The sequence below is a fragment of the Panulirus ornatus genome, chromosome 16 (genome assembly GCF_036320965.1).
Source record: "Panulirus ornatus isolate Po-2019 chromosome 16, ASM3632096v1, whole genome shotgun sequence".
NCBI lineage: Eukaryota > Metazoa > Arthropoda > Malacostraca > Decapoda > Palinuridae > Panulirus > Panulirus ornatus.
Window position 1 is genome coordinate 43,367,687 of NC_092239.1, and position 25,030 is coordinate 43,392,716.

The 25,030-nt window shown below is 42.4% G+C and overlaps 1 protein-coding gene across 1 annotated transcript in view; it reads left to right on the forward strand.

Moving 5' to 3' along the window:
* The window catches only part of LOC139754270 (uncharacterized), a 313,522-nt gene that overhangs the window by 231,477 nt on the left and 57,015 nt on the right, over nt 1–25,030 (forward strand). The window contains exon 4 of the mRNA XM_071671642.1: nt 3,559–3,816. Within this exon, the coding sequence (XP_071527743.1) occupies nt 3,559–3,816 (258 nt within the window). The remainder of the gene's footprint in view (nt 1–3,558; nt 3,817–25,030) is intronic.

Below are 25,030 nucleotides of genomic sequence, written 5' to 3' on the forward strand. Positions count from 1 at the left end.
GCCTATGCATACACACACAGACACATACATATGCACATATTCATGTACATGTACATATTCATACTTGCTTGCCTTCATCCATTCCTGTTGGAACCCCACACTACAGGAAACAGCATCGCAACCCCTTGCTTCAGCTAGGTAGCGCCAGGAAAACACAAAAAATGCTACATTTGCTCCTAATCTCTAGCTGTCATGTGTAATGCACCGAAACCACATATCCACATCCAGGCCCCACAGACCTTTCCATGGTTTACCCAAGATGCTTCACATGCCCTGGTTCAGTCCATTGACAGCACATTGACCCTGGTATACCACATCTTTTCAATTCACTCCAATCCTTGTATGCCTCTCACCCTCCTGTATGTTCAGGCCCTGATCTCAAAATCATTTTCACTCCATCCTTCTGCCTCCAATTCGTATTCCTGCATCTCCTTGCTCCCTATTAATTCATTTTATCTATTACATGTTCCTTTGTCTCACATAAATTGTAATAATAGGAAAAGTACCTACTAGTAATTTATTTACAATCAAATACAAAAAATTTCTTATTGTAACATTATATCATTATATAATATAATGTTACAATAAGAAATTGTAACATGACAGTAAAACTTTTCAAAGGAATATAATGTACCTTAGATAATGTAATCTTACATAAAAAACTGAACAAAATATAATGGATAACTGAAACAATTATTGGGAAAGAGGGGTGATGACTGTAACAAATGTGAGTGACACTTGTACAGAGTTATAGGAAGACATTTTTTATTGCTGTTGAATTTAATATAGTATCTTCTCATTCTGAGATTCTGCACAGGACTGAATTGATAGTGGGAATTTACTCAGTTTAAGAATGAGAATGAGTATGAGAAAGAAAGTGGGGGGTCAAGTGAAATATGTGTAAAGTGGAATGATGAGATGAAGAGAAGATAGGGTTAGAAGTTGAAGAGAAATCATTTATGAAGAGAATGCATTGTGTGAACAGTATGCAGTGTATGAAGAGTATGCAATGTATGAAGAGTAAAAGTATGTAACACTGCTCATAGGATAAGAGTGGGTAAATAACTCTATCATTTGCTACTGCAATGGATTGACTAGAGAGGAAGTTTTACATCAGGGAACAGATAAAAGCAGAAAAATCAAGGGATTGAAGTTTAGAAGGCTCAACCTCTGTTTCACCCTTTCAAATGCTTTTGAGAAGTCATGGGCCTTGACAAATGTTTCACCAAAATCCCAGAGAGAGGAGGGCCAGAGGTGAGTCAAACTGAAGAAAACACTAGCAGATTTCATGCTGTGATCAGAAACAAGGGAATAGGATCTTAAGTGTTTAAGGAGAGATTCAAAGACTATGGCAATATAAAAAGTGAGAGCATTGTGGCAGCTGTTGGGAGTATTGGAACAGTACCTTTCTTAAAGATGGGCTTCACTAAAGTATGCTTCAAAGAAGGAAAAGTCTAGGTTTTTAGACAAGTGAAATAGCTGAGCAAGCAATGGCGTTACGTCTGAGGCACCTTTCTTATAGGACTCAACAAGGAATGCCATCTAAGCCCTATTCCACTTCCACTTAGAGCTGAAAAAGTACTTGTAAGACCCTGTAAAAGGAAAATATAGAAGGTATGAATTCATTGGTAGGAAAAAGGGGTGGAGGATAAGATGCAGAATCATCCAGCATAGAGAAATATGTTACTGTAAAGAGTGGCTTTATTAGCTGGAGACTGCATTAGATTGATTAGGTCAGAAGTGAGGAGGAAATGACTAGGGATGTTTTCTCAGTAGATTTTTTTAGTAGAGGAAAAGTCAAATCATTACAATTTTTTTTATGAAGAGGTGTTGACTGTATGAACAACAGCTTTGTGTTGATTCTGATCAGAAATGGAAACAGAGTGGAATTCAAGGGAAAGGAAGAGTTTCTTGTCACACTACACATTGACACAACAGGTATCAGAGCAGGAGTGATCTGACCATAATTAGGAGGGAAAACCTAGTTGGAGAAGGAATTGCAATGTCGATCCCAGTCAAGTTAACCCCCTACTGTGCCACATTTACAGCATATCATCTCCGCCAGTGATGCTGCATTTTTCCATGGGAAAGACAAGAAGGAAGCCATGGAGGGATGATATTGAGCCCACCCAGAATACCAAAGTTGGCATTTTGAGAGGAGTATAGAGGATGGGTGTACCCTGTTAAAAGTGGTATAATTGAGATGGTGGTATGTGTACAGTGGGAGAGGTTCAGAGGTATAAAGAAAAGGTCAGTTATGTTTGGGCATTGGTTGTGATGGTTAAGAGCTTATGTTGGGAGTTTAATTATTTGATCAAGGTTGTTAAGGAGGGTAAAAGAATGGGCTTTATCTCCACCAGGATCTTTCCAGATAGAACCTAAAAAATTCTTTTGATGTACTTCAATATTGAAATCCCCTGCATACTGGATTTCAGCACTCAGATGTAACAGAGAAATGCTTCGTGGCAAGAAATTAGACAGTAAAAGAGTTGTGCATAGTCAGAGGAACTTGGGGGAAGGGAGGGGGGAAGAAAATGCTAGACAAAAGCAGAGTTACAGGGGGTAGAGAAATATTTAGCCAAAGTTGGGAGACTCAAAATTCATGAGATGAGTAATGAGAGTTTTTGTATTACAGTATATACAGACACCACCTTTGGAATAGAAAGATTGTAGAAAGTATAGTTAGAGATCTGATAGTGTAGAGATAAAGCAGCCTTGAGTTTGGTTTCCAAATAAATGAAAATCAGAAGTAAACACATGGTGATCTGCAGAGGAAAGATAAGATTTGAGACTGCAAATGGTGCAGAAATGAAAAGAGAAAGAGCCGAGTCTATGAACTGTCTGTAATGTAGTCAGGGCCTTGGGAACCATCCATCCTTCTCGACCAATGGTGCCCTTCTGATTTGGCATAAAAGTATGACAAGTATAAAAGGGTATTAAGGAAAATCAAAATAGAAAGGGATGTTCGTTATGTATCGTCAGATGTTATATTCAGGATAAAGGGGATGTGATTTGTGGATTATATGCCAGCAACCCATGTGTAGGTGAAGTGAAAAGACATCTTTCTGGACTAGGAGGGGTAACATGACAAACAACACATTTGGGCTCATACCATTGCCATCAATGCTCTATTGGTACTTTCACTGTGAAAGTAAGTTGAAAATATAATATTTTGTGCATAAGATCAAGCTCAATTTTTTTCTTTTTCTGTACCAGTTATCCTTGTATCTGTTTCTGTAGGCCTCCTTTGGTAATTTCAGCTAGCCTTGAAGGGTAGAAAGCAAAGCTTTCTTTGATTTTCTCTCCCCTGATCATTACCTGAAAGTTTTAGGATATTGTGTTTTAAAATCCCGTAATCATTGTTAGAAAGGAAGTTCACTGCCTAGTATACTTCATGTATGTTTAACAACAGGGGTATATTATATACAATATTGTTACTTCTTTCGTTATTGATTGTGCATTATGCATTAGTTTCATAAGATTTTTTGCAAAAGGTGTTAATGAATATATTTCCAGTAATTAATTGTCTGATTCTTTCTCTTTCTCCATTATGTGCAGCTGAAAAATGGTCTCCTTAGTCCAATCAAGTCTCACAGCAATGGCCATATCCCAAATGGTTTGTCAAATGGGCAGATGAACGGCGTTGCACACAGAAATGGTAATGGACGTATTGGTTCAGTTCCTCTTGCTATTCAGGGCAAGAGTGTATTTGATACTGATGCTGATGTTGACATTGCAACTGTTGCAGCCCAGCGAGACCAGTTGAGAGGTGCCAGAAATGTACGGGGAATGATGGCACCAGTTATGAGTAAGGAGGTACGTGGTGATAAAGGTTTTCTTATTTTGAATACATTTGTTTTCCATAGGATGCAAGGGAGTTTTAGCAATTCTGTTTGAAAAGGATATTATATATATATATATATATATATATATATTTTTTTTTTTTTTTTTTTTTTTTTTTTTTTTTTATACTTTGTCGCTGTCTCCCGCGTTTGCGAGGTAGCGCAAGGAAACAGACGAAAGAAATGGCCCCCCCCCCCCATACACATGTACATACACACGTCCACACACGCAAATATACATACCTACACAGCTTTCCATGGTTTACCCCAGACGCTTCACATGCCTTGATTCAATCCACTGACAGCACGTCAACCCCTGTATACCACATGACTCCAATTCACTCTATTCCTTGCCCTCCTTTCACCCTCCTGCATGTTCAGGCCCCGATCACACAAAATCTTTTTCACTCCATCTTTCCACCTCCAATTTGGTCTCCCTCTTCTCCTCGTTCCCTCCACCTCCGACACATATATCCTCTTGGTCAATCTCTCCTCACTCATTCTCTCCATGTGCCCAAACCATTTCAAAACACCCTCTTCTGCTCTCTCAACCACGCTCTTTTTATTTCCACACATCTCTCTTACCCTTACGTTACTTACTCGATCAAACCACCTCACACCACACATTGTCCTCAAACATCTCATTTCCAGCACATCCATCCTCCTGCGCACATCTCTATCCATAGCCCACGCCTCGCAACCATACAACATTGTTGGAACCACTATTCCCTCAAACATACCCATTTTCGCTTTCCGAGATAACGTTCTCGACTTCCACACATTTTTCAAGGCTCCCAAAATTTTCGCCCCCTCCCCCACCCTATGATCCACTTCCGCTTCCATGGTTCCATCCGCTGACAGATCCACTCCCAGATATCTAAAACACTTCACTTCCTCCAGTTTTTCTCCATTCAAACTCACCTCCCAATTGACTTGACCCTCACCCCTACTGTACCTAATAACCTTGCTCTTATTCACATTTACTCTCAACTTTCTTCTTCCACACACTTTACCAAACTCAGTCACCAGCTTCTGCAGTTTCTCACATGAATCAGCCACCAGCGCTGTATCATCAGCGAACAACAACTGACTCACTTCCCAAGCTCTCTCATCCCCAACAGACTTCATACTTGCCCCTCTTTCCAGGACTCTTGCATTTACCTCCCTTACAACCCCATCCATAAACAAATTAAACAACCATGGAGACATCACACACCCCTGCCGCAAACCTACATTCACTGAGAACCAATCACTTTCCTCTCTTCCTACACGTACACATGCCTTACATCCTCGATAAAAACTTTTCACTGCTTCTAACAACTTGCCTCCCACACCATATATTCTTAATACCTTCCACAGAGCATCTCTATCAACTCTATCATATGCCTTCTCCAGATCCATAAATGCTACATACAAATCCATTTGCTTTTCTAAGTATTTCTCACATACATTCTTCAAAGCAAACACCTGATCCACACATCCTCTACCACTTCTGAAACCGCACTGCTCTTCCCCAATCTGATGCTCTGTACATGCCTTCACCCTCTCGATCAATACCCTCCCATATAATTTACCAGGAATACTCAACAAACTTATACCTCTGTAATTTGAGCACTCACTCTTATCCCCTTTGCCTTTGTACAATGGCACTATGCACGCATTCCGCCAATCCTCAGGCACCTCACCATGAGTCATACATACATTAAATAACCTTACCAACCAGTCAACAATACAGTCACCCCCTTTTTTAATAAATTCCACTGCAATACCATCCAAACCTGCTGCCTTGCCGGCTTTCATCTTCCGCAAAGCTTTTACTACCTCTTCTCTGTTTACCAAATCATTTTCCCTAACCCTCTCACTTTGCACACCACCTCGACCAAAACACCCTATATCTGCCACTCTGTCATCAGACACATTCAACAAACCTTCAAAATACTCATTCCATCTCCTTCTCACATCACCGCTACTTGTTATCACCTCCCCATATATATATATATATTTTTTTTTTTTTTTTTTTTTTTTCATACTATTCGCCATTTCCCGCGATAGCGAGGTAGCGTTAAGAACAGAGGACTGGGCCTTTGAGGGAATACCCTCACCTGGCCCCCTTCTCTGTTCCTTCTTTTGGAAAAAAAAAAAAAAAAAAAAACGAGAGGGGAGGATTTCCAGCCCCCCGCTCCCTTCCCTTTTAGTCGCCTTCTACGACACGCAGGGAATACGTGGGAAGTATTCTTTCTCCCCTATCCCCAGGGATATATATATATTTTTTTTTTTTTTTTTTTATACTTTGTCGCTGTCTCCCGCGTTTGCGAGGTAGCGCAAGGAAACAGACGAAAGAAATGGCCCAACCCCCCCCCCCCCATACACATGTATATACATACGTCCACACACGCAAATATACATACCTACACAGCTTTCCATGGTTTTCCCCAGACGCTTCACATGCCTTGATTCAATCCACTGACAGCACGTCAACCCCGGTATATCACATCGCTCCAATTCACTCTATTCCTTGCCCTCCTTTCACCCTCCTGCATGTTCAGGCCCCGATCACACAAAATCTTTTTCACTCCATCTTTCCACCTCCAATTTGGTCTCCCACTTCTCCTCGTTCCCTCCACCTCCGACACATATATCCTCTTGGTCAATCTTTCCTCACTCATTCTCTCCATGTGCCCAAACCACTTCAAAACACCCTCTTCTGCTCTCTCAACCACGCTCTTTTTATTTCCACACATCTCTCTTACCCTTACGTTACTCACTCGATCAAACCACCTCACACCACACATTGTCCTCAAACATCTCATTTCCAGCACATCCATCCTCCTGCGCACAACTCTATCCATAGCCCACGCCTCGCAACCATACAACATTGTTGGAACCACTATTCCTTCAAACATACCCATTTTTGCTTTCCGAGATAATGTTCTCGACTTCCACACATTCTTCAAGGCCCCCAGAATTTTCGCCCCCTCCCCCACCCTATGATCCACTTCCGCTTCCATGGTTCCATCCGCTGCCAGATCCACTCCCAGATATCTAAAACACTTCACTTCCTCCAGTTTTTCTCCATTCAAACTCACCTCCCAATTGACTTGACCCTCAACCCTACTGTACCTAATAACCTTGCTCTTATTCACATTTACTCTTAACTTTCTTCTTCCACACACTTTACCAAACTCAGTCACCAGCTTCTGCAGTTTCTCACATGAATCAGCCACCAGCGCTGTATCATCAGCGAACAACAACTGACTCACTTCCCAAGCTCTCTCATCCCCAACAGACTTCATACTTGCCCCTCTTTCCAAAACTCTTGCATTTACCTCCCTAACAACCCCATCCATAAACAAATTAAACAACCATGGAGACATCACACACCCCTGCCGCAAACCTACATTCACTGAGAACCAATCACTTTCCTCTCTTCCTACACGTACACATGCCTTACATCCTCGATAAAAACTTTTCACTGCTTCTAACAACTTGCCTCCCACACCATATATTCTTAATACCTTCCACAGAGCATCTCTATCAACTCTATCATATGCCTTCTCCAGATCCATAAATGCTACATACAAATCCATTTGCTTTTCTAAGTATTTCTCACATACATTCTTCAAAGCAAACATCTGATCCACACATCCTCTACCACTTCTGAAACCACACTGCTCTTCCCCAATCTGATGCTCTTGTATTAACTTTCTAAAATGGGAAACAGAAGAAGGAGTCACGCGGGGAGTGCTCATCCTCCTCGAAGGCTCAGAGTGGGGTGCCTAAATGTGTGTGGATGTAACCAAGATGTGAAAAAAGGAGAGATAGGTAGTATGTTTGAGGAAAGGAACCTGGATGTTTTGGCTCTGAGTGAAACGAAGCTCAAGGGTAAAGGGGAAGAGTGGTTTGGGAATGTCTGGGGAGTAAAGTCAGGGGTTAGTGAGAGGACAAGAGCAAGGGAAGGAGTAGCAATACTCCTGAAACAGGAGTTGTGGGAGTATGTGATAGAGTGTAAGAAAGTAAATTCTCGATTAATATGGGTAAAACTGAAAGTTGATGGAGAGAGGTGGGTGATTATTGGTGCATATGCACCTGGGCATGAGGGATATATATATATATATATTTTTCTTTCAAACTATTCGCCATTTCCCGCATTAGCGAGGTAGCGTTAAGTACAGAGGACTGGGCCTTTGAGGGAATACCCTCACCTGGCCCAATTCTCTGTTCCTTCATTTGGAAAAAAAAAAAAAAAACGAGAGGGGAGGATTTCCAGCCCCCCGCTCCCTCCCCTTTTAGTCGCCTTCTACGACACGCAGGGAATACGTGGGAAGTATTCTTAATCCCCTATCCCCAGGGATAATATATATATATATATATATATATATATATATATATATATATTCTTCTTTTCTTGCTTTGTCGCTGTCTCCCGCGTTTGCGAGGTAGCGCAAGGAAACAGACGAAAGAAATGCCCCCCCCCATACACATGTATATACATACGTCCACACACGCAAATATACATACCTACACAGCTTTCCATGGTTTACCCCAGACGCTTCACATGCCTTAATTCAATCCACTGACAGCACGTCAACCCCGGTATACCACATCGCTCCAATTCACTCTATTCCTTGCCCTCCTTTCACCCTCCTGCATGTTCAGGCCCCGATCACACAAAATCTTTTTCACTCCATCTTTCCACCTCCAATTTGGTCTCCCTCTTCTCCTTGTTCCCTCCACCTCTGACACATATATCCTCTTGGTCAATCTTTCCTCACTCATCCTCTCCATGTGCCCAAACCACTTCAAAACACCCTCTTCTGCTCTCTCAACCACGCTCTTTTTATTTCCACACATCTCTCTTACCCTTACGTTACTCACTCGATCAAACCACCTCACACCACACATTGTCCTCAAACATCTCATTTCCAGCACATCCATCCTCCTGCACACAACTCTATCCATAGCCCACGCCTCGCAACCATACAACATTGTTGGAACCACTATTCCTTCAAACACACCCATTTTTGCTTTCCGAGATAATGTTCTCGACTTCCACACATTCTTCAAGGCCCCCAGAATTTTCGCCCCCTCCCCCACCCTATGATCCACTTCCGCTTCCATGGTTCCATCCGCTGCCAGATCCACTCCCAGATATCTAAAACACTTCACTTCCTCCAGTTTTTCTCCATTCAAACTCACCTCCCAATTGACTTGACCCTCAACCCTACTGTACCTAATAACCTTGCTCTTATTCACATTTACTCTTAACTTTCTTCTTCCACACACTTTACCAAACTCAGTCACCAGCTTCTGCAGTTTCTCACATGAATCAGCCACCAGCGCTGTATCATCAGCGAACAACAACTGACTCACTTCCCAAGCTCTCTCATCCCCAACAGACTTCATACTTGCCCCTCTTTCCAAAACTCTTGCATTTACCTCCCTAACAACCCCATCCATAAACAAATTAAACAACCATGGAGACATCACACACCCCTGCCGCAAACCTACATTCACTGAGAACCAATCACTTTCCTCTCTTCCTACACGTACACATGCCTTACATCCTAGATAAAAACTTTTCACTGCTTCTAACAACTTGCCTCCCACACCATATATTCTTAATACCTTCCACAGAGCATCTCTATCAACTCTATCATATGCCTTCTCCAGATCCATAAATGCTACATACAAATCCATTTGCTTTTCTAAGTATTTCTCACATACATTCTTCAAAGCAAACACCTGATCCACACATCCTCTACCACTTCTGAAACCACACTGCTCTTCCCCAATCTGATGCTCTGTACATGCCTTCACCCTCTCAATCAATACCCTCCCATATAATTTACCAGGAATACTCAACAAACTTATACCTCTGTAATTTGAGCACTCACTCTTATCCCCTTTGCCTTTGTACAATGGCACTATGCACGCATTCCGCCAATCCTCAGGCACCTCACCATGAGTCATACATACATTAAATATATATATATATATATATATATAAAAAAAAAAAAAAAAAAAAATATATATATTTTATTTTATTTTGCTTTGTCGCTGTCTCCCGCATTAGCGAGGTAGCGCAAGGAAACAGACGAAAGAAATGGCCCAACCCACCCACATACACATGTATATACATACACGTCCACACACGCAAATGTACATGCCAATACATCTCAATGTACACATATATAAACACACACAGACATATACATATATACACATGTACATAATTCATTCTGTCTGCCTTTATTTATTCCCATCGCTACCTTGCCACACATGGAATAACAACCCCCTCCCCCCTCATGTGTGCGGGGTAGTGCTAGGAAAAGACAACAAAGGCCCCATTCGTTCACACTCAGTCTCTAGCTGTCATGTAATAATGCACTGAAACCACAGCTCCCTTTCCACATCCAAGCCCCACAGAACTTTCCATGGTTTACCCCAGACGCTTCACATGCCCTGGTTCAATCCATTGACAGCACGTCGACCCCGATATACCACATCGTTCCAATTCACTCTATTCCTTGCACGTCTTTCACCCTCCTGCATGTTCAGGCCCCGATCACTCAAAATCTTTTTCACTCCATCTTTCCACCTCCAATTTGGTCTCCCACTTCTTGTTCCCTCCACCCCTGACACATATATCCTCTTGGTCAATCTTTCCTCACTCATTCTCTCCATGTGACCAAACCATTTCAAAACACCCTCTTCTGCTCTCTCAACCACACTCTTTTTATTTCCACACATCTTTCTCACCCTTACATTAATTACTCAATTAAATCACCTCACACCACATATTGTCCTCAAACATCTCATTTCCAGCACATCCACCCCCCTTCGCACAACTCTATCCATAGCCCATGCCTCGCAACCATACAACATTGTTGGAACCACTATTCCTTCAAACATACCCATTTTTGCTCTCGGAGGTAATGTTCTTGACTTCCAAACATTCTTCAAGGCTCCCAGAATTTTTGCCCCCCTCCCCCACCCTATGATTCACTTCCACTTCCATGGTTCCATCCGCTGCCAGATCCACTCCAAGATATCTAAAACACTTCACTTCCTCCAGTTTTTCTCCATTCAAACTTACCTCCCAATTGACTTGACCCTCAACCTTACTATACCTAATAACCTTGCTCTTATTCACATTTACTCTTAACTTTCTTCTTTCACACACTTTACCAAACTCAGTCACCAGCTTCTGCAGTTTCTCACATGAATCAGCCACCAGCGCTGTATCATCAGCGAACAACAACTGACTCACTTCCCAAGCTCTCTCATCCCCAACAGACTTCATACTTGCCCCTCTTTCCAAAACTCTTGCATTTACCTCCCTAACAACCCCATCCATAAACAAATTAAACAACCATGGAGACATCACACACCCCTGCCGCAAACCTACATTCACTGAGAACCAATCACTTTCCTCTCTTCCTACACGTACACATGCCTTACATCCTCGATAAAAACTTTTCACTGCTTCTAACAACTTGCCTCCCACACCATATATTCTTAATACCTTCCACAGAGCATCTCTATCAACTCTATCATATGCCTTCTCCAGATCCATAAATGCTACATACAAATCCATTTGCTTTTCTAAGTATTTCTCACATACATTCTTCAAAGCAAACACCTGATCCACACATCCTCTACCACTTCTGAAACCACACTGCTCTTCCCCAATCTGATGCTCTGTACATGCCTTCACCCTCTCAATCAATACCCTCCCATATAATTTACCAGGAATACTCAACAAACTTATACCTCTGTAATTTGAGCACTCACTCTTATCCCCTTTGCCTTTGTACAATGGCACTATGCACGCATTCCACCAATCCTCAGGCACCTCACCATGAGTCATACATACATTAAATATATATATATATATATATAAAAAAAAAAAAAAAAATATATATATTTTATTTTATTTTGCTTTGTCGCTGTCTCCCGCATTAGCGAGGTAGCGCAAGGAAACAGACGAAAGAAATGGCCCAACCCACCCACATACACATGTATATACATACACGTCCACACACGCAAATGTACATGCCAATACATCTCAATGTACACATATATAAACACACACAGACATATACATATATACACATGTACATAATTCATTCTGTCTGCCTTTATTTATTCCCATCGCTACCTTGCCACACATGGAATAACAACCCCCTCCCCCCTCATGTGTGCGGGGTAGTGCTAGGAAAAGACAACAAAGGCCCCATTCGTTCACACTCAGTCTCTAGCTGTCATGTAATAATGCACTGAAACCACAGCTCCCTTTCCACATCCAAGCCCCACAGAACTTTCCATGGTTTACCCCAGACGCTTCACATGCCCTGGTTCAATCCATTGACAGCACGTCGACCCCGATATACCACATCGTTCCAATTCACTCTATTCCTTGCACGTCTTTCACCCTCCTGCATGTTCAGGCCCCGATCACTCAAAATCTTTTTCACTCCATCTTTCCACCTCCAATTTGGTCTCCCACTTCTTGTTCCCTCCACCCCTGACACATATATCCTCTTGGTCAATCTTTCCTCACTCATTCTCTCCATGTGACCAAACCATTTCAAAACACCCTCTTCTGCTCTCTCAACCACACTCTTTATTTCCACACATCTTTCTCACCCTTACATTAATTACTCAATTAAATCACCTCACACCACATATTGTCCTCAAACATCTCATTTCCAGCACATCCACCCCCCTTCGCACAACTCTATCCATAGCCCATGCCTCGCAACCATACAACATTGTTGGAACCACTATTCCTTCAAACATACCCATTTTTGCTCTCGGAGGTAATGTTCTTGACTTCCAAACATTCTTCAAGGCTCCCAGAATTTTTGCCCCCCTCCCCCACCCTATGATTCACTTCCACTTCCATGGTTCCATCCGCTGCCAGATCCACTCCAAGATATCTAAAACACTTCACTTCCTCCAGTTTTTCTCCATTCAAACTTACCTCCCAATTGACTTGACCCTCAACCTTACTATACCTAATAACCTTGCTCTTATTCACATTTACTCTTAACTTTCTTCTTTCACACACTTTACCAAACTCAGTCACCAGCTTCTGCAGTTTCTCACATGAATCAGCCACCAGCGCTGTATCATCAGCGAACAACAACTGACTCACTTCCCAAGCTCTCTCATCCCCAACAGACTTCATACTTGCCCCTCTTTCCAAAACTCTTGCATTTACCTCCCTAACAACCCCATCCATAAACAAATTAAACAACCATGGAGACATCACACACCCCTGCCGCAAACCTACATTCACTGAGAACCAATCACTTTCCTCTCTTCCTACACGTACACATGCCTTACATCCTCGATAAAAACTTTTCACTGCTTCTAACAACTTGCCTCCCACACCATATATTCTTAATACCTTCCACAGAGCATCTCTATCAACTCTATCATATGCCTTCTCCAGATCCATAAATGCTACATACAAATCCATTTGCTTTTCTAAGTATTTCTCACATACATTCTTCAAAGCAAACACCTGATCCACACATCCTCTACCACTTCTGAAACCACACTGCTCTTCCCCAATCTGATGCTCTGTACATGCCTTCACCCTCTCAATCAATACCCTCCCATATAATTTACCAGGAATACTCAACAAACTTATACCTCTGTAATTTGAGCACTCACTCTTATCCCCTTTGCCTTTGTACAATGGCACTATGCACGCATTCCACCAATCCTCAGGCACCTCACCATGAGTCATACATACATTAAATATATATATATATATATATAAAAAAAAAAAAAAAAAATATATATATTTTATTTTATTTTGCTTTGTCGCTGTCTCCCGCATTAGCGAGGTAGCGCAAGGAAACAGACGAAAGAAATGGCCCAACCCACCCACATACACATGTATATACATACACGTCCACACACGCAAATGTACATGCCTATACATCTCAATGTACACATATATAAACACACACAGACATATACATATATACACATGTACATAATTCATTCTGTCTGCCTTTATTTATTCCCATCGCTACCTTGCCACACATGGAATAACAACCCCCTCCCCCCCTCATGTGTGCAGGGTAATGCTAGGAAAAGACAACAAAGGCCCCATTCGTTCACACTCAGTCTCTAGCTGTCATGTAATAATGCACTGAAACCACAGCTCCCTTTCCACATCCAAGCCCCACAGAACTTTCCATGGTTTACCCCAGACGCTTCACATACCCTGGTTCAATCCATTGACAGCACGTCGACCCCGATATACCACATCGTTCCAATTCACTCTATTCCTTGCACGTCTTTCACCCTCCTGCATGTTCAGGCCCCAATCACTCAAAATCTTTTTCACTCCATCTTTCCACCTCCAATTTGGTCTCCCACTTCTTGTTCCCTCCACCCCTGACACATATATCCTCTTGGTCAATCTTTCCTCACTCATTCTCTCCATGTGACCAAACCATTTCAAAACACCCTCTTCTGCTCTCTCAACCATACTCTTTTTATTTCCACACATCTCTCTCACCCTTACATTAATTACTCAATTAAATCACCTCACACCACATATTGTCCTCAAACATCTCATTTCCAGCACATCCACCCCCCTGCGCACAACTCTATCCATAGCCCATGCCTCGCAACCATACAACATTGTTGGAACCACCATTCCTTCAAACATACCCATTTTTGCTCTCGGAGATAATGTTCTTGACTTCCAAACATTCTTCAAGGCTCCCAGAATTTTTGCCCCCCTCCCCCACCCTATGATTCACTTCCACTTCCATGGTTCCATCCGCTGCCAGATCCACTCCAAGATATCTAAAACACTTCACTTCCTCCAGTTTTTCTCCATTCAAACTTACCTCCCAATTGACTTGACCCTCAACCTTACTATACCTAATAACCTTGCTCTTATTCACATTTACTCTTAACTTTCTTCTTTCACACACTTTACCAAACTCAGTCACCAGCTTCTGCAGTTTCTCACATGAATCAGCCACCAGTGCTGTATCATCAGCGAACAGCAACTGACTCACTTCCCAAGCTCTCTCATCGCAAACAGACTGCATACTTGCCCCTCTTTCCAAAACTCTTGCATTCACCTCCCTAACAACCCCATCCACAAACAAATTAAACAACCATGGAGGCATCACACACCCCTGCCGCAAACCTACATTCACTGAGAACCAATCACTTTCCTCTCTTCCTACACGTACACATGCCTTACATCCTCGATAAAAACTTTTCACTGCTTCTAACAACTTGCCTCCCACACCATATATTCTTAGTACCCTCCACAGAGCATCTCTATCAACTCTATCATATGCCTTCTCCAGATCCATAAATGCTACATACAAATCCATTTGTTTTTCTAAGTATTTCTCACATACATTCTTCAAAGCAAACACCTGATCCACACATCCTCTACCACTTCTGAAACCACACTGCTCTTCCCCAATCTGATGCTCTGTACATGCCTTCACCCTCTCAATCAATACCCTCCCATATAATTTCCCAGGAATACTCAACAAACTTATACCTCTGTAATTTGAGCACTCACTCTCATCCCCTTTGCCTTTGTACAATGGCACTATGCAAGCATTCCGCCAATCCTAAGGCACCTCAACATGAATCATACATACATTAAATAACCTTTCCAACCAGTCAACAATACAGTTACCCCCTTTTTTAATAAATTCCACTGCAATACCATCCAAACCCGCTGCCTTGCTGGCTTTCCGCAAAGCTTTTACTACCTCTTCCCTGTTTACGAAATCATTTTCCCTAACCCTCTCACTTTGCACACCACCTCCACCAAAACACCCTATATCTGCCACTCTATCATCAAACACATTCAACAAACCTTCAAAATACTCACTCCATCTCCTTCTCACATCACCACTACTTGTTATCACCTTCCCATTAGCCCCCTTCACTGAAGTTCCCATTTGCTCCCTTGTCTTACGCACTTAATTTACCTCCTTCCAAAACATCTTTTTATTCTCCCTAAAATTTAATGATACTCTCTCACCCCAACTCTCATTTGCCCTCTTTTACACATCTTGCACCTTTCTCTTGACCTCCTGTCTCTTTCTTTTATACATCTCCCACTCATTTGCATTTTTTCCCTGCAAAAATTGTCCAAATGCCTCTCTCTTCTCTTTCACTAATAATCTTACTTCTTCATCCCACCACTCACTACCCTTTCTAATCAACCCACCTCCCACGCTTCTCATGCCACAAGCATCTTTTGCGCAAGCCATCACTGCTTCCCTAAATACATCCCATTCCTCCCCCACTCCCCTTACCTCCTTTGTTCTCACCTTTTTCCATTCTGTGCTCAGTCCCTCCTGATACTTCCTCACACAAGTCTCCTTCCCAAGCTCACTTACTCTCACCACTCTCTTCACCCCAACATTCTTCTTTTCTGAAAACCTCTACAAATCATCACCTTTGCCTCCACAAGATAATGATCAGACATCCCTCCAGTTGCACCTCTCAGCACATTAACATCCAAAAGTCTCTCTTTAGCGCGCTTATCAATTAACACGTAATCCAATAACGCTCTCTGGCCATCTCTCCTACTTACATACGTATACTTATGTATATCTTGCTTTTTAAACTAGGTATTCCCAATCACCAATCCTTTTTTAGCACATAAATCTACAAGCTCTTCACCATTTCCATTTACAACATTGAACACCCCATGTATACCAATTATTCCCTCAACTTCCACATTACTCACCTTTGCATTCAAATCACCCATCACTATCACCCGGTCTTGTGCATCAAAACCACTAACACACTCATTCAGCTGCTCCCAAAACACTTGCCTCTCATGATCATTCTTCTCATGCCCAGGTGCATATGCATCAATAATCACCCATCTCTCTCCATCAACTTTCAGTTTTACCCATATCAATCTAGAATTTACTTTCTTACACTCTATCACATACTCCCACAACTCCTGTTTCAGGAGTTGTGCTACTCCTATATTTATTTATATTTATTTATTTTGCTTTGTCGCTGTCTCCCGCGTTTGCGAGGTAGCGCAAGGAAACAGATGAAAGAAATGGCCCAACCCACCCCCATACACAATGTATACACACACACACGTCCACACACGCAAATATACATACCTATACATCTCAATGTACCCATATATATACATACACAGACACATACATATATACCCATTTACACAATTCACACTGTCTGCCCCCATTCACTCCCATCGCCACCTCGCCACACATGGAATACCATCCCCCTCCCCCCTCATGTGTGCGAGGTAGCACTAGGAAAAGACAACAAAGGCCCCATTCGTTCACACTCAGTCTCTAACTGCCACGCAATAATGCCCGAAACCCAGCTCCCTTTCCACATCCAGGCCCCACACAACTTTCCATGGTTTACCCCAGACGCTTCACATGCCCTGATTCAATCCACTGACAGCACTTCAACCCCGGTATACCACATCGATCCAATACACTCTATTCCTTGCCCTCCTTTCACCCTCCTGCATGTTCAGGCCCCGATCACACAAAATCTTTTTCACTCCATCTTTCCACCTCCAATTTGGTCTCCCACTTCTCCTCGTTCCCTCCACCTCTGACACATATATCCTCTTGGTCAATCTTTCCTCACTCATTCTCTCCATGTGCCCAAACCATTTCAAAACGCCCTCTAATGCTCTCTCAACCACGCTCTTTTTATTTCCGCACATCTCTCTCACCCTTACATTACTTACTCGATCAAACCACCTCACACCACACATCGTCCTCAAACATCTCATTTCCAGCACATCCACCCTCTTGCGCACAACTCTATCCATAGTCCACGCCTCGCAACCATACAACATTGTTGGAACCACTATTCCTTCAAACATAGCCATTTTTGCTTTCCGAGATAATGATCTCGACTTCCACACATTCTTCAAGGCTCCCAGGACTTTTGCCCCCTCCCCCACCCTATGATTCACTTCCGCTTCCATGGTTCCATCCGCTGCCAGATCCACTCCCAGATATCTAAAACAGTTTACTTCCTCCAGTTTTTCTCCATTCAAACTTACCTCCCAATTGACTTGACCCTTAACCCTACTGTACTTAATAACCTTGCTCTTATTCACATTTACTCTTAACTTTCTCCTTTCACACACTTTACCAAACTCAGTCACCAGCTTCTGCAGTTTCTCACATGAATCAACCACCAGCGCTATTTCATCAGCGAACAACAACTGACTCACTTCCCAAGCTCTCTCATCCACAACAGACTTCATACTTGCCCCTCTTTCCAAAACTCTTGCATTCACCTCCCTAACAACCCCATCCATAAACAAATTAAACAACCATGGACGCATCACACACCCCTGCCGCAAACCTACATTCACTGAGAACCAATCACTTTCCTCTCTTCCTACACGTACACATGCCTTACATCCTCGATAAAAACTTTTCACTGCTTCTAACAACTTGCCTCCCACACCATATTTTCTTAATACCTTCCACAGAGCATCTCTATCAACTCTATCATATGCCTCCTCCAGATCCATAAATGCTACAACAAATCCATTCGCTTTTCTAAGTATTTCTCACATACATTCTTCAAAGCAAACACCTGATCCACACATCCTCTACCACTTCTGAAACCACACTACTCTTCCCCAATCTGATGCTCTGTACATGCCTTCACCCTCTCAATCAATACCCTCCCATATAATTTCCCAGGAATACTCAACAAACTTATACCTCTGTAATTTGAGCACTCACTCTTATCCCCTTTGCCTTTGTACAATGGCACTATGCACGCATTCTGCCAATCCTCAGGCACCTCACCATGAGTCATACATACATTAAATAACCTTACCAACCAGTCAACAAGACAGTCACCCCCTTTTTTAATAAATTCCACTGCAATACCATCCACACCTGCTGCCTTGCCGGCTTTCATCTTCCACAAAGCTTTTACTACCTCTTCTCTGTTTACCAAATCATTTTCCCTAACCCTCTCACTTTGCACACTACCTCGACCAAAACACCCTATATCTGCCACTCTATCATCAAATGCATTCAACAAACCTTCAAAATACTCATTCCATCCCCTTCTCACATCACCACTACTTGTTATCACCTCCCCATTTGCGCCCTTCACTGAAGTTCCCATTTGCTCCCTTGTCTTACGCACATTATTTACCTCCTGCCAGAACATCTTTTTATTCTCCCTAAGATTTAATGATACTCTCTCACCCCAACTCTCGTTTGCCCTCTTTTTCACCTCTTGCACCTTTCTCTTGACCTCCTGTCTCTTTCTTTTATACATCTCCCACTCAATTGCATTTTTTCCCTGCAAAAATCTTCTAAATGCCTCTCTCTTCTCTTTCACTAATAATCTTACTTCTTCATCCCACCACTCACTACCCTTTCTAATCAACCCCCCTCCCACGCTTCTCATGCCACAAGCATCTTTCGCGCACTCCATCACTGCTTCCCTAAATACATCCCATTCCTCCCCCACTCCCCTTACTTCCATTGTTCTCACCTTTTTCCATTCTGTACTCAGTCTCTCCTGGTACTTCCTCACACAAGTCTCCTTCCCAAGCTCACTTACTCTCACCACCCTCTTCACCCCAACATTCACTCTTCTTTTCTGAAAACCCATACAGATCTTCACCTTAGCCTCCACAAGATAATGATCAGACATCCCTCCAGTTGCACCTCTCAGCACATTAACATCCAAAAGTCTCTCTTTCGCACGCCTGTCAATTAACACGTAATCCAGTAACGCTCTCTGGCCATCTCTCCCACTTACATACGTATACTTATGTATATCTCGCTTTTTAAACCAGGTATTCCCAATCACCCATCCTTTTTCAGCACATAAATCTACAAGCTCTTCACCATTTCCATTTACAACACTGAACACCCCATGTATACCAATTATTCCCTCAACTTCCACATTACTCACCTTTGCATTCAAATCACCCATCACTATAACCCGGTCTTGTGCATCAAAACCACAAACACACTCATTCAGCTGCTCCCAAAACACTTGCCTCTCATGATCTTTCTTCTCATGCCCGGGTGCATATGCACCAATAATCACCCATCTCTCTCCATCAACTTTCAGTTTTACCCATATTAATCGAGAATTTACTTCCTTACATTCTATCACATACTCCCACAACTCCTGTTTCAGGAGTACTGCTACTCCATCCCTTGCTCTTGTCCTCTCACTCACCCCTGACTTTACTCCCAAGACATTCCCAAACCACTCTTCCCCTTTACCCTTGAGCTTCGTTTCACTCAGAGCCAAAACATCCAGGTTCCTTTCCTCAAACATACTACCTATCTCTCCTTTTTTCACATCTTGGTTACATCCACACACATTTAGACACCCCAATCTGAGTCTACGAGGAGGATGAGCACTCCCCGTGTGACTCCTTCTGTTTCCCATTTTTAGAAAGTTAAAATACAAGGAGGGGAGGATTTCTGGCCCCCCGCTTCCTGCGTGTCATAGAAGGCGACTAAAGGGGGCTGGAGCACGAGGCTGGAAACCCCCCCTTCTTGTATTCAAATTTCTAAAAAGGCAATGAGTATTCATCCTCCTCTCGAAGGCTCAGATAGGTAGTATGTTTGAGGAAGGAAACCTGGATGTTTTGGATCTTGAGTGAAACAAAGCTCAAGGGTAAAGGGGAGGAATGGTTTTGGAAAGTCTTGGGAGTAAAGTCAGGGGTTGGTAAGAGGACAGGAGCAAAAGTAAAAGTGGATGGAGAGTGATAGGTGATTATTGGTGCCTCTGCACCTGGTCATGATAAGAAGTATCATGAGAGGCACGTGTTTAGTAGCAGCTTTGATGCACGAGACTGGGTTATAGTGATGGGTGATTTGAATGTGAAGGTGAGTAATGTGGCAGTTGCGTGTATGATTGGTGTACATGGGATGTTCAGTGCTGTAAAGGGAAATGGTGAAGATCGTGTGGATTTGTGTGCTGAAAAAGGACTGGTGATTGAGAATACCTGGTTTAAAAAGAGAGATATACTTAAGTATGCATATGTGAGCAGAGCATTACTGGATTATGTGTTCATTGATAGGCTTGTAAAAGAGAGACTTTTGGATGTTGATATGCTGAGGCTGGAGGGATGTCTGATCACTATCTTGTGCAGGCAAGGTTGAAGATTTGTAGAGGTTTCCAGAAAAGAAGAGAGTGGTGAGAGTAAGTGAGCTTGGAAAGGAGACGTGTGAGGAAGCACCAGGAAAGAGATTGAGTGTAGAATGGCAGAAGGGAATAGCAAATGTTGTGAGGAGAGTGGGTGAGGAATAGGATGTATTTAGGGAAGCAGTGATAGCTTGTGCAAAAGATGCATGTGGCATGAGAAAGGTGGGAGGTTGGCAGATTAAAAAGGGTAGTGAGTGGTGGGATAAAGGAGGAAGGTTGCTAGTGAAAGAGAGAAGAGAGGCATTTGGATGATACTTGCAGGAAGTAGTGCAAATGACTGTGAGATGTATAAAAGAAAGCAGCAGGAGGTTAAGAGAACGGTACAAGAGATGAAAAAGAGGGCAAATGAGAGTTGGGGTGAGAGAGTATCATTAAATTTTAATGAGAATACAAACATGTTTTTGAAGGAGGCAAATAAAGTGTAAGACGAGAACAAATGGGAACATCGGTAAAGGGGGCAAGTAGTGATGAAGTGAGAAGGAGATGGTGTATTTTGAAGGTTTGTTGAATGTGTTTGATGATAGAGTGGCAGATATAGAGTGTTTTGGTCGGGATGATATGTGAAGTGAGAGGGTCATGGAGAATGATTTGGTAAAAAGAGAAGTAGTGAAAGCTTTGCAGAAGATGAAATCTAGCAAGGCAGCTAATTTGGATGGTACTGTAGTGGAATTTATTAAAAAAGGGGGTGGCAGTGTTGTTGATTGGTTGGTAAGGATATTCATTGTATATATGAATCTTGGTGAAGTGCCTGAGGATTTATGGAATGTATGTATGTGCCATTGTAGAAAGGCATAAGGGATAAATGTCATTGTTCAAACTACCGAGGTATAAGTGTGTTGAGTATTCCTGGGAAATTATATGGGAGGGTATTGAATGAGAGGGTGAAGGCATGTACAGAGCATCAGACTGGGGAGGAGCAATGTGGTTTTAGAAGTGGTAGAGGATGTGTTGATCATATGTTTGCTTTGTGGAATGTATGTGAGAAATACTTAGAAAAACAAATGTATTTGTTTGTAGCATTTATGGATCTGGAGAAGGTATATGATGAGGGTTGTTAGAGATGCTTCATGGAAGGTGTTAAGACTATTTGGTGTGGAAGGTAAGTTGCTAGAAGCAGAGAAAAGTTTTTACCAAGGATATAAGGCATGTGTACAAGTAGGAAGAGAGTAGACTGATTGGTTCCCATTGAATGTTGGTTTGTGGCAGGGGCATGTGATGTCCCCATAGTTGTTTGATTTGTTTATGGATGGGATGGTTAGAGAGGTAATGAAAGAGTTTTGGAGAGAGGAGCAAGTATGCAGTCTGTTGTGGACGAAAGGGCCTGGGAAGTGAGTCAGTTGCTGTTTGCTGATGATACAGCTCTGGTGGCTGATTCAGTTAGAGAAACTGCAGTGGTTGGTGTGTGAGTTTGGAAAAGTGTGTGAAAGGAGAGAGTTGAGAGTAAATGTGAATAAGAGCAAGGGAATTAGGTTCAGTAGGGATGAGGGACAAATTAATTGGGATGTAAGTATAAATGGAAAAAACTGGAGGAAATGAACTGTTTTAGATATCTGGGAGTAGACCTAGCAGTGGATGGAATCAAAGAAATGGAAGTGAGTCACATCCACCCTCCTCCGTACTACCCTATCTATAGCCCATGCCCCGCAAATATATAACGTTGGAACTACTGTTCCTTCAAACATACCCATTTTGGCTCTTTGCAATAACATTCTCTCCTTCCACACATTCTTCATCACTCTCAGAACCTTTGCCCCCTCCCCCACTCTGTGACTCACTTCCATTTCCATGGTTCCATCTTCTGCTAAGTCCACTTCCAGATATCTAAAACTCTTAACTTCCTCCAATTTTTCTCCATTCAAACTTACATCCCAGTTGACTTGTCCCTCAATCCAACTGAACCTAATAACCTTGTTCCTCTTCACTTTCACTCTCAACTTTCTCCTTTCACACACTTCCAAATTCAGTCACCAACTTCTGCAGTTTCTCATTCGAATCAGCCACTAGAACTGCATTATTGGCAGACAACAATTGACTCACTTCCCAAGCCCTCTGATCCCAACAGACTGCATACTTGCCCCTCTCCAAAACTATATTGTTTACCTCCCTAACCACCCCATCCACAAACAAATTAAACAACCGTGGGGACATCTCCCACCCCTCCCCTAAACCAACATTCACTGGCAAGCAATCACTCTCCTCTCTTCCTACCCGTATACATGCTTTACATCCTTGGTATAAACTTTTCACTACTTGTATCAACATACCTTCCACACCATATACTCTTAAAACCTTCCACTAAGCATCTCTGTCAACCCTATCATATGCCTTCTCCAGATCCATGACTGCTACATACAAGTACATCTGTTGTTCTAAATATTTCTCATACATTCTTCAAACACCTGATCCATACATCCTCTACCATTTCTGAAACCACACTATCTGACGCTCTGTACACACCTTCACCCTCTCAATCAATACCATCCCATATAATTTCCCAAGAATACTCAACAAAGTTATGGCTTTGTAGTTTGAACACTCACCTTTATCCCCTTTGCCTTTGTACTGTGGCACTGTGCAAGCATTCTGCCAATCCTCATGCACTTTACCATGATCTATACATTCATTGAAAATCCTTACCAACCAATCAACAACACAGTCACCCCCTTTTTTTGATAAATTCCATTGCAATGCCATCCAGACCTGCTGCCTTGCCAGATTTCATCTTACACAAAGCTTTCACTATCTCTTCTCTCTTTACCAAACCATCATTATTATACTTGATCACTGTTTCCTACGTCAGAGAGGTAGTGCCAGGAAAGGTAGTGCCAGGAAACAGGCAAAGAATGGCCCATCCACCCACATATGCATATATATGCATAAATGCCCATACATGCACATATACATGCACATACAAAGACATATACATATATACACATGTACATATTCATACTTGCCTGCCTTCATCCATTCCTGGCGCTTCCCTGTCCCACAATAAACAGCATCGCTACCCCCTGCTTCAGTGAGGCAGCACCAGGAAAACAGACAAAGAGGGCCACATTTGTTCACACTCAGTCTCTAACTGTCATGTGTAATGCCCCAAAACCACAGCTCCCTATCCACATCCAGGCCTCACAGTCATTCCATGGTTTACCCCAGACATTTCACAGGCCCTGGGTCAGTCCATTGACAACACGTTAACCCCAATATACCACATCGTTCCAATTCACTCTATCCCTTGCATGCCTCTCACCCTCCTGTATGTTCAGGCCCTGATCGTTCATAATCTTTTTCACTCCATCCTTCCTCCTCCAATTTGGTCTCCCGCTTCTCCTTGTTCCCTCCACTTCTGACACATATATCCCTTTTGTCAGTGTTTCCTCTCATTATCTCCTTATGCCCAAACCATTTCAACACACTCTTCTGCTTTCTCAACCACACTCCTTTCATTTCCACACATCTCTTACCCTTTTATTACTTACTCGATCAAACCACCTCTCACCACATATTGTCCTCAAACGTTTCATTTCCAACACATCCACCCTCCTCTGTACAAATCTATCTATAGCCCATGCCTTGCAACCATATACAATTGTTGGAACTACTATTCCTTCAAATATACCCATTTTTGCTTTCTGAGTTAATGTTCTCTCCTTCCACACATTCTTCATCACTCCCAGAACCTTTTCCCCCTCCCCCACCCTTTTATTCACTTCTGCTTCCATGGTTCAGTTTGCTGCCAAATCCACTCCCAGATATCTAAGACACCTCCCTTCCTCCAATTTTTCTGCATTTAAACTTCCATCCCAGTTAACTTGTCCCTCAACCCTACTGAACCTAATAACGTTGCTCTTATTCACATTCTCTCAACTTTCTCTTTTCACAACCTTTTCCAAACTCAGTCACCAACCTCTGCAGTTTCTCATTTGAATCAGTTATTAATTCTTAGTTGCTATTTCCCA